This window comes from Giraffa tippelskirchi, chromosome 4 (assembly GCF_054371585.1).
Source record: "Giraffa tippelskirchi isolate mGirTip1 chromosome 4, T2T-mGirTip1v1.2.pri, whole genome shotgun sequence".
NCBI classification, from domain to species: Eukaryota; Metazoa; Chordata; class Mammalia; order Artiodactyla; family Giraffidae; genus Giraffa; species Giraffa tippelskirchi.
In genome coordinates this window covers 125062038-125073452 of record NC_137278.1, presented here as the reverse complement: position 1 = coordinate 125073452, position 11415 = coordinate 125062038, and the positions used below count along the sequence as shown (strand labels likewise).

The 11415-nt window shown below is 40.5% G+C and overlaps 1 protein-coding gene across 3 annotated transcripts in view; it reads left to right on the top strand.

Annotated features, from left to right (window-relative positions):
* The window catches only part of UBE2N (ubiquitin conjugating enzyme E2 N), a 43196-nt gene that overhangs the window by 5350 nt on the left and 26431 nt on the right, over positions 1–11415 (top strand). Inside the window, exon 2 of one of the 3 annotated variants that reach the window (XM_081592149.1) lies at positions 243–371. The exons of the other annotated variants lie outside the window; for them this stretch is intronic. Within the exon in view, the coding sequence (XP_081448275.1) occupies positions 348–371 (24 nt within the window). The 5' untranslated portion in view covers positions 243–347. The remainder of the gene's footprint in view (positions 1–242; positions 372–11415) is intronic. 3 annotated transcript variants of the gene reach the window in all.

The window sequence follows — 11415 nt, the reverse complement described above, 5'->3', positions numbered from 1 at the left end:
CTGTATGGATATTGTTTAATATACTACCTAATATTTTGATTATGGAATATAGGCATAATTGAAAGTAGATTAAAAATAGCAGTCAGTTATTTTTTAAGCTCCTCTTTGTCATGCACTTTGTTCAACCCAGATTGACCAACTCTCACACAATAGAAATTGAATTTTGTCAAATTATTGAGTACTTCCTGAGTATCCAGTATTCTAAATAATTGTACCAGAAATATTTCGCATTTGCTTTGTAGAGGTTCTGAGTTTATTCCACACTTGTGATGACTTCCAGCTATATACAATAGAGAACATTATCATTCTGCTTCTCTGATGAGGAGACTGTAGGCCAAAGAAATTGGATGACTAAGATTCCTGGCTGGCAGGTCAGTATTTTTACTTTTTTCCCTATGCTGTCTGTAGTGATTTGTTTTACCTGTGTGTAAATGGATTTAAGAAGAAAATAACTTCCCTGCCTTGGATTCAAGTAGTATGGATTCTGAACATACATTTGAGTCTGAGTTATGGATGCATAATATTGTAGGAATAAATAGCAGAACCAAGGAAATGAGGATGGCATTCAGCAGGGGCTTTCGACATTACAGTTCTAGTCAACACGGTTCTGATGTGGATGCTTAATTAGTATGTTACATGATTTTTTACTTGCTAAAACCAAAATAGATCTGAAAGACATAGTGTATGTAGTAGTGTTACATCAAGAGATAAGGATTCTTTTTTTCCCCCATGTTAAAGATTTTTTTTTTTTTTGGTTTATTTTCTTTGCAAATGTAATATAGGACATCAGTGGCTATATAAATTAGGAGATGAAAGATACGGATTCAGTTAACTACAGTTAAAAGCTTAGCAGCTTTTTAAAATGCTTCCCAAGTGAAGTTTTTTTGTTTTTGGTTTTTTTAATGTTAAGTAGTGATCTTTGATTTGTAGATTATGTAGGATGTAGGATCACCATGGAGAAGGCAATGGCACCCCACTCCAATACTCTTGCCTGGAAAATCCCATGGACTGAGGAGCCTGGTAGGCTACAGTCCATGGGGTCGCTAAGAGTCGGACACGACTGAGTGACTTAACTTTCACTTTTCCCTTTCATGCACTGGAGAAGGAAATGGCAACCCACTCCAGTATTCTTGCCTGGAGAATCCCAGGGACGGGGGAGCCTGGTGGGCTGCCGTCTATGGGGTCGCACAGGGTCGGACACAACTGAAGCGACTTAGCAGCAGCAGCAGGATCACCATAGTCTAAGAGAGTGAGATCTGTGGCCCTGGCATTTCTGGTGACAGAAACTATAAAACATGTGGTTGGAAGAACTGGGGAACTGGGAATCTACAGAAAGAATTCTTCATTATCTAGTTTTTCAAGAGCTACACCACACCATTCAGGGTGTTGTATGTTTGTTAAAATTCTGGATGTAGCTATTGTGAAATCCCCTGAGGATACTTAGGAATAGACATTTTTATAATTTGGTGTTGGCCTGTAACTCAGATGTTTCTGAATAATTAGGATTTGGCTATAATTTGAAGTACATTTAGGTACTGATTTCGGAATCTAATGTTGACATATTTTGCCTTTTTTTAAAAAAAATTGACTATTTTGTCTTCATATTTTCAAACTCCTTTAGTAGTATTCTTGCCTGGGAAATCCCATGGGCAGAGAAGCCTGGCAGGTTACCGTCCATAGGGTCGCAGAGTCAGACATGACTGAAGCGACTTAGCATGGGATGGCATTAGTTTTCAGTGCCATCACAATATGCCAGTATCAGAGGTTTGGTCTGTTTTGGGCAAATCAGTTTTTGTTTTTAAGAGTCTTTTACAATCCAGTGATTGAAGGCTCTGTGGTCTAGAAAAATACTAGAAAGGCGACAAATATTATCTTTGTGTCTTGAGACTATGGGTGCTTTTTATTTCTTCGTAGCTTTCTAAGATTTCTTTATACTAAGGAAAATGTTACTGCTATAAAATCAGTGTGTTTTTAGTGACGTTTAAGGGTTATTGGGATTACCATCCCCTTTACCCCCTTACCCTGTTGTTGTTCAGTTGCTCTGTTGTGTCGGACTCTGCAACCCCATGGATTGCAGCATGCCAGGCTTCCATTTCCTTCACTATCTCAGACTCATGTCCATTGAGTCGATGCTGCTGCTGCTAAGTCACTTCAGTCGTGTCTGACTCTGTGCAACCCCATAGACAGGCTCCCTCATCCCTGGAATTCTCCAGGCAAGAATACTGGAGTGGGTTGCCAGTTCATTCTCCAATGCAGGAAAGTGAAAAGTGAAAGTGAAGTCGCTCAGTCGTGTCCGACTCCTACCGACCCCATGGACTGCAGCCTACCAGGCTCCTCCGTCCATGGGATTTTCCAGGCAAGAGTACTGGAGTGGGTTGCCATTGCCTTCTCCTGAGTCGATGATGCCATCCACCCATTTCATCTTCTCTTACCCACTTCTGCCCTCAATCTTTCCCAGCATCAGGGTCTTTTGCAAAAAGTTGGCTCTTTGCATTAGGTTGCCAAAGTATTGGAACTTCAGCTTCACTCCTAATGAAGATTCAGGGTTGATTTTCTTTAGGATTAACTGGTTTGATCTCCTTCCTGTCCCAGGGACTCTAAAGAGTCTCTCCAGCACCACAGTTGGAAAGCGTCAATTCTTTTCACTCAGCTTTTATGGTCCCAACTCTCACATCCGTACATGAGTACTGGAAAAATCATAGCTTTGATTATACGGACCTTTGTTTACATCGGCAAAGTAATGCCTCTACTTTTTAATATGCTGTCTAGGTTTGTCATAGCTTTTCTTCTAAGGAGCAAGCGTCTTTTAATTTCATGGCTGCAGTCACCATCTGCAGTGATTTTGGAGCCCAAGAAAATAAACTCTGTCACTGTTGCCATTTTTTTCCCCATCTGTTTGCCATGAGGTGATGGGACCGGATGCTGTAATCTTAGTTTTTTGAATGTTGGGTTTTAAGCCAGCTCTTTCACCTTCATCAAGAGGCTGTTTAGTTTCCTCTTTGCTTTTGCCGTTAGAGTGGTGTCATCAGCATATCTGAGGTTATTGATATTTCTTCCGGCAATCTGGATTCCAGCTTGAGCTTCATAGTGCAAAATTCAGACTTAAATTGGAGAAAGTAGGGAAAACCGCTTGGCCATTCCCTTATACGGTGGAAGTGACAAATAGATTCAAGGGATTAGATCTGATAGAGTGCCTGAAGAACTGTGGATGGAGGTTCGTAATGTTGTGCAGGAGGCGTGATCAAAACCATCCCCAAGAAAACGAAATGTGAAAAGGCAGAATGGTTGTCTGAGGAGGCCTTACAAATAGCTGAGAAAAAAAGAGAAGTGAACGGCGAAAGAGAAAAGGAAAGATATACCCATCTGAATGCAGAGTTCCAAAGAACAGCAAGGAGAGGTAAGAAAGCCTTCTTAAGTGAACAGTGCAAAGAAACAGGAAAACAATAGAATGGAAAAGACTAGAGATCTCTTCAAGAAAATTAGAGATACCCCTTACCCCATTGGACAGAGGCAAAAGTGGCTATAGTAATCTAGAAAGAGCCCAAGACCAAATTTCAGTCTTCTGTAACATTGTGATTTGTCTGCCTATTTATTATCCATTCATAAAACATGTTTCAGTTCAATTAAATGGACATTTATTGAATGCATAGTATGTATTCACTAAACCAGGTAAACAAGACAGGTATCCCTGTCTGGTGAAAGAGAGTTGTGAAACAAGACATTACTGTGAGGTGTGTTATGAAAGAAGGAAAACTTGGGGTTTACCATAGTCTGAGGAAAGGTATCTGTTCAGGAATATTTTTAAACTTGAAGAGAAGGAGGGAGAGAGTGGACACAGGGAATAGCATATACGAAAGCTGGAAGGGGAGAGAGAGAGTGAATGCATAATCTGTCCCAGAAATCCAGTATGGGTGGTGGACAGTGCCTTACTGTAGTTTAATTAGAGGCGTTTGCATGAGTCCTGTTGAGTACTGTAGTTTGCCTCAAGATGGAATGCCTCTTCTGGGTCCCTGGATTGGGGGAAGTCTGGGGTTCCAGTGAGAGAACTAAAGAGCAGATAGGAAAATAAGTTTGAGGTATCACTGCCTCAGACCATAACCACTCTAATGTGAGTTTTAAACAAGAGTTTTTTCATTCAGTAAGCCTAAAAATAGATTATCTTACACTCGTTTACATATTAAATTGAATTTTGTGTTTTCCACTCAAGAGAGGGTATGTACCTACTTAATTTCCTCACTGCCTCAGAGAGACTAAGGAAAAGTACTTTGCAGTAAAATTCCCCCTACACTTGCATGTACTGTCGCTTTTGCTTTGGCTTTAAAAAGTCATTTCTTTTCCTAGTGGATGGCACAGTGATTCACAACTTTAAAGCTTTTCAAGTCTTTTACCTTTAGTTACAAAAGAGCTATCCCCATTAGGTAATATCTGCCGCGCACTGCCCCCTCCCAGCCCCCTGTGAAGTACTGTCTGCCCTGTCTTCATTGCTGTAGTTCAGATAAGGGTTAAACTAAAAGTGCTGCAATCTCAATTCAGACTCCTGCCACTGACTGTGATTAGAAATCGGAACACTTGGCCAAACCTTGTCTATTTCTTATCAGAATCTTTCCCCCGCTTAACTGGGCAGGTTGCTGATGTATTGAGTGGTAGGAACTAGAAGATATTTTCTGTGAAGACTTATTTATAATCTGAGCAGTTAGTTTATGGTGGTGCACCAGAACTATTTGGGCATTTATAAATTAAACAGTTGTCAGCCCCAGCATGTTTTTTTTTGTTATGTTTTGTCTTAAGATCTCCAGATGATTTTGTAGGGTGCACCTTGCAGAAACAGTGGCCTTGTATGTGCTTGGCTTCAGTGCAGAGATAGGTTGAATGTGGTGGAATTAAAATCACATGTAAAGCTACCTTCTCATATATAGAAAACAAAGGCCTCAGTGAGGACATTGAAGACATGACATTGTGGATGGGGGAAGCCCTCAAGATCGGTATAGGGAAAGAGGTTTTTAGGGGGGGTGACATTTGAGCCGAATTTTGAAAGATAAGTGGTAAAGTGGAGTGTGGGGAGAATAATGTCATTCCAAGTTAGACACACCAAACTCGGGGCAGACACTTGAGCAGTGCTAAACCCGCACCATGAGTCAGCACTTCCTCGCTTGGCCCACAGACACTTCATATGCAGTCTTTTAATTTGAAGTTTTATTTGCTTTAGAAGTGTAGTTCAAGGATTTATAGTCATTTACTAAAAATCCAATTAATATAGTAATACAAAATGTTACATACTAAAAATAATCAAGTAATATGGATAATTATTTCCCCTTTACTTTTGCTATTCTGATTTCCACTTTATAGATAAAAATGAATATGAAAACTTAATATGAAAGGAAAACCAAATGCTTCCATTTTTTGATGTACAAATCACATATCATAAAATTCACTCTTTTAAAATGTATAATTCTGTGTTTTTAACATATTCACAAAGTTGTACAACTATCAACACTATCTAGTTACAGAACTTTTCATCACCTGAAAAAAGAAACCCTCCGTCTTTAGCAGTTCTTCTCTCTCCTTACTCCCACAACCCCTGGCCACCACTTAGCCACTTTCTGTCTCTATGTAGTCACCTATTCTGGGCATTTCATATCAGTTCAGTTCAGTTCAGTACTCAGTCATGTCTGACTCTTTGCGACCCCATGGACCGCAGCACTCCAGGCCTCTCTGTCCATCACCAACTCCCGCAGTCCACCCAAATCCATGTCCATTGAATCGGTGATGCCATCCAAACCCATGTCCATTGGATCGGTGATGCCATCCAACCATCTCATCCTCTGTCGCCCCTTTCTATTCCTGTCCTCAATCTTTCCCAGCATCAGGATCTTTTCAAATGAGTCAGCTCTTCGTATCAGGTGGCCGAAGTATTGGAGTTTCAGCTTCAACATCAGTCCTTCCAATGAACACCCAGGACTGATCTCCTTTAGGATGGACTGGTTGGATCTCCTTGCAGTCCAAGGGACTCTCAAGAGTCTTCTCCAACACCACAGTTCAAAAGCATCGATTCTTCTGCACTCAGCTTTCTTTATAGTCCACCTCTCACGTCCATACATGACTACTGGAAAAACCATAGCATTGACTAGACGGGCCTTTGTTGACAAAGTAATGTCTCTGCTTTTTAATATGCTGTCTAGGTTGGTCATAACTTTACTTCCAAAGAGTAAGCGTCTTTTAATTTCATGGCTGCAGTCACATCTGCAGTGATTATGGAGCCTAGAAAAATAAAGTCAGCCACTGTTTCCACTGTTTCCCCATCTATTTGCCATGAAGTGGTGGGACCAAATGCCATGATCTTAGTTTTCTGACTATTGAGCTTTAAGCCAACTTTTTCACTCTCCTCTTTCACTTTCATCACAAGGCTCTTTAGTTCTTCTTCACCTGCCATAAGGGTGGTGTCATCTGCATATCTGAGGTTATTGATATTTCTCCCGGCAATCTTGATTCCAGCTTATGCTTCCTCCAGCCCAGCGTTTCTCATGATGTACTCTGCATATAAGCTAAATAAGCACAGTTACAATATACAACCTTGATGTACTCCTTTTCCTATTTGGATACAGTCTGTTGTTCCATGTCCAGTTCTAACTATTGCTTCCTGACCTGCATACAGGTTTCTCAAGAGGCAGGTCAGGTGGTCTGGTATTCCCATCTCTTTCAGAATTTTCCACAGTTTATTGTGATCCACACAGTCAAAGGCTTTGGCATAGTCAGTAAAGCAGAAATAGATGTTTTTCTGGAACTCTTGCTTTTTCCGTGATCCAGTGGATGTTGGCAATTTAATCTCTGGTTCCTCTGCCTTTTCTAAAACCAGCTTGAACATCTGGAAGTTCACGGTTCACATATTGTTGAAGCCTGGCTTGGAGAATTTTGAGCATTACTTTACTAGCATGTGAATTGAGTGCAATTGTGCGGTAGTTTGAGCATTCTTTGGCATTGCCTTTCTTTGGGATTGGGATGAAAACTTGACGTTTTCCAGTCCTGTGGCCACTGCTGAGTTTTCCACATTTGCTAGCATATTGAGTGCAGCACTTTCACAGCATCATCTTTCAGGATTTGAAATAGCTCAACTGGAATTCCATCACCTCCACTAGCTTTGTTCGTAGTGATGCTTCCTAAGGCCCACTTGAGTTCACATTCCAAGATGTCTGGCTCTAGGTGAGTGATCACACCATCGTGATTATCTGGGTCCTGAAGATCTTTTTTGTACAGTTCTGTGTATTCTTGCCACCTCTTCATAATATCTTCTGCTTCTGTTAGGTCTCTGCCATTTCTGTCCTTTATTGAGCCCATCTTTGTCTTCCCTGGTGGCTCAGAGGTTAAAGTGTCTGCCTTCAATGCGAGAGACCCGGGTTCGATCCCTGGGTCGGGAAGATCCCCTGGAGAAGGAAATGACAGCCCACTGCAGTGTTCTTGCCTGGAGAATCCCATGGACGGAGGATCCTGGTAGTCTACACTCCACAGGGTCGCAAAGAGTTGGACACGACTGAGCAACTTCACTTTCACTTTCACTCTGCATAAAATGTTCCCTTGGTATCTCTAATTTTCTTGAAGAGATCTCTAGTCTTTCCCATTCTATTGTTTTCCTCTATTTCTTTGCACTGATCACTGAGGGAGACTTTCTTATCTCTCCCTGCTGTTCTTTGGAACTCTGCATTCAAATGGGTATATCTTTCCTTTTCTCCTGTTTTTTGCTTCCATTCTTTTCATAGCTATTTGTAAGGCCTCCTCAGACAGCCATTTTGCTTTTTTGCATTTCTTTTTCTTGGGGGTGGTCTTGATTCCTGTCTCCTGTACAATGTCACGAACCTCCATCCATAGTTCATCAGGCACTCTATCTATCAGATCTAATCCCTTAAATCTATTTCTCACTTCCACTGTATAGTCATAAGAGGGATTTGATTTAGGTCATACCTAAATGGTCTAGTGGTTTTCTCCACTTTCTTCAATTTCAGTCTGAATTTGGTAATAAGGAGTTCATGATCTGAGCCACAGTCAGCTCCCTGTCTTGTTTTTGCTGACTGTATAGAGCTTCTCCATCTTTGGCTGTTGCTAAGTCACTTCAGTTGTGTCCGACTCTGTGCGACCCCATAGACAGCAGCCCACCAGGCTCCGCTGTCCCTGGGATTCTCCAGGCAAGAATACTGGAGTGGTTTGCCATTTCCTTCTCCAATGCATGAAAGGGAAAAGTGAAAGTGAAGTCGCTCAGTCGTGTCTGACTCTTAACGACCCCGTGGACTGTAGCCTACCAGGCTCCTCCGTCCATGGGATTTTCCAGGCAAGAGTACTGGAGTGGGGTGCCATTGCATTCTCCATCTTTGACTGCAGAGAATATAATCAGTCTGATTTCGGTCAACCATCTGGTGATGTCCATGTGTAGAATCTTCTCTTGTGTTGTTGGAAGAGGGTGTTTGCTATGACTAGTGTGTTCTCTTGGCAGAACTCTATTAGCTTTTGCCTTGCTTCATTCTGTACTCCAAGGCCAAATTTGCCTGTTACTGCGGGTGTTTCTTGATTTCTTACTTTTGCATTCCAGTCCCCTATAATGAAAAGGACATCTTTTTTGGGTGTTAGTTCTAGAAGGTCTTGTAGGTTTTCATAGAACTGTTCAACTTCAGCTTCTTCAGCGTTACTGGTCGGGCCATAGACTTGGATTACCGTGATATTGAATGGTTTGCCTTGGAAATTGAACAGAAATCATTCTGTCGTTTTTGAGATTGCATCCAAGTACTGCATTTCAGACTCTTTTGTTGACTGTGATGGCTGCTCCATTTCTTCTAAGGGATTCCTGCCCACAGTAGTAGACATAATGGTTATCTGAGTTAAATTCACCCATTCCAGTCCATGTTAGTTCGCTGATTCCTAGCATGTCGATATTCACTCTTGTCATCTCCTGTTTGACCACTTCCAGTTTGTCTTGATTCATGGACCTAACATTCCAGGTTCCTACGCAATATTGCTCTTTACAGCATTGAACCTTGCTTCTGTCACCAGTCCCATCCACACCTAGGTGTTGTTTTTGTTTGGGCTCCATCCCTTCATTCTTTCTGTAGTTATTTCTCCACTGATCTCCAGTAGCATATTGGGCACCTACCGACCTGGGGAGTTCATCTCTCAGTGTCCTATCTTTTTGCTTTTTCATTGGGTTCTCAAGGCAAGAATACTGAAGTGGTTTGCCATTTGCTTCTCCAGTGGACCACATTCTGTCAGACCTCTCCACCATGACCTGACCGTCTTGGGTGGCCCCACGCAGCATGGCTTAGTTTCACTGAGTTAGACAAGGCTGTGGTCCATGTAATCAGATTGCTTTTCTGGAGCAGCTGTGAAGGGATACCCCACATCCAAGGAAAGAGAAAACCAAGTAAGACGGTAGGTACTGAGAGAGGGCATCAGAGGGCAGACAGACTGAAACCACAATTACAGGCATTTCATGTACATGGAATCATATAATATGGCATATAATATGGAATCATATAATATGGAATCATATAATATGGCATATAATATGGCTTTCATGTACATGGAATCATATAATATTATAATTATATAATATTAACCATGTTTTCAAGGTTAATCCATATTGTAGTATGTGTCAATACTTCATTCCCTTAAAAACTTTCTTTTAGCTGATGTTTTTCTAAATAAACACTTTAAAGAAATTAAATGTTGAATGAAGCAAAGCGGAAGTTTTGAATCTGTTGGTTTCCATAAAACTAATCACGTTGGAAATCTGCATTGCTTTAGAAAATTTAAGGAATGTCTTTAGCCTTGTGAGCCATTATTATTTTTAAATTGTCAGTGGGCAGTGCATTTTTAAAGACTGAATTTCGGGAATTCAGTGGTGGTCCAGTGGTTAGGACTCAGCACTTTCACTGCTGGGCCTGGATTCAGCCCTTGGTCAGGGAATTAAGATGCTGTAAGCCTAGCAGCGGAGCCAAAAAAAAAAAAAAAAAGTGGATTTTATTGCTGGATACTGAGAAATTTGAGCCAGTTCTTGTAAATAATGAGTAGGAACCAGCAGTGACTTTTATTTTTGTCTCAAGGATTAAGAAACTATGTGACCTTGGCCAAGTCAGTTTCTCTGGGCCTCCATTGTATCTGATTCCTTTTTAAAAATTTTTCATTGAGAAGAAGCTATGATCATTTAATCTTGGAACTGATTTTCCTTTTTGACTTTTAAATTGGCCCTTAAGCAATTCTCAAAAAAAAAAAAGGCACAACTGCTGAGTAGTGGCAGTATTCTGAAATTTTATATAACTTTCCAGTATAATTAATAAGAAGGCCTTTGTCCTGGGTTTCAGGTCTCTCCAATTGCCTACCAAGTCTACTTAGATGTACCAAGTCTACTTAGATGTCTTGAAGACGTTTTAAAATCAACTTTTATTTTACAGTGAAATACATTCATTTTGCTGTCTCCCCTCCCTTGCATCAGTACATCCAGTGTTTCTTTTCTTTGTTAATTACGTTAACATTAACTGAGTTGCCTGCCATTTACTTCTCTCCCTGTCCCCTTAGACATTCAGTTTGTTACTAAGCCAGTGGATTGAACCTCAGAAATTCCTCTGCTTCTCCTAACCTATTCCTGTTTCTCAACCTTCCAGTTATCTTTGTATGTGGACTCTTACCTGTTCGTGTACTTTTTTTTTTTGCATTAATCAGAGAAGTCATCTGTCTTCACTTAGACACATATGTGTGCATGCTCTCTCTCTCACTCTCATTTTCCACATTGCCGCATTATTCTAAAAGCACCCAGTGTGATCATGGTGAGCTTAGGGCTCAAGTTCATATTCCTTGACTTGACAGGTAAGGCTTTTTCACAACTTGGTCTTTTCTTCTTAGTTCATTGGCATTTCCTTCGTTGTCTCCCCTCTCCCATACAACTTCTGATACTGATGGTGTTTACAAGTTAAAATGATGTATTTTCCAACCTTTGAGTTATGCCACGTTGGCAAGAGAACATCCTTCTTATGAAGTGCCCAGCATTCTGTGTTGGTTGAGTTTGGGTTATTTTTTTTTCTCTCTTCTTAGAGAATCTTGACTGTAGTCATCTTGGTTGTATTCCTAGCATCAGGTATATTGTGGTTTAGAAACTAGCATACTATTTTCTACATGAAAAGAAAATCAGGCATAAAATTGAAGTCATTTGCTTTATTTTCTAGGATCCTGTAAAGGCACTCTAGGAAACAAATGTTCTATTGTCAATTGAGTCATCGTAGTGAAAAAAAATTTTTTTAACTTTTGACAAATAAAAATTGTAAATATTTAAAGTGTATGAGGTGATGTTTTGATGTATGTATACATTGTGAAATGATTACCACAAGCTATCATCTGTCCTTACCTTTGTTCTTGTTCTGGTGGTCAGAATACTTATTAACA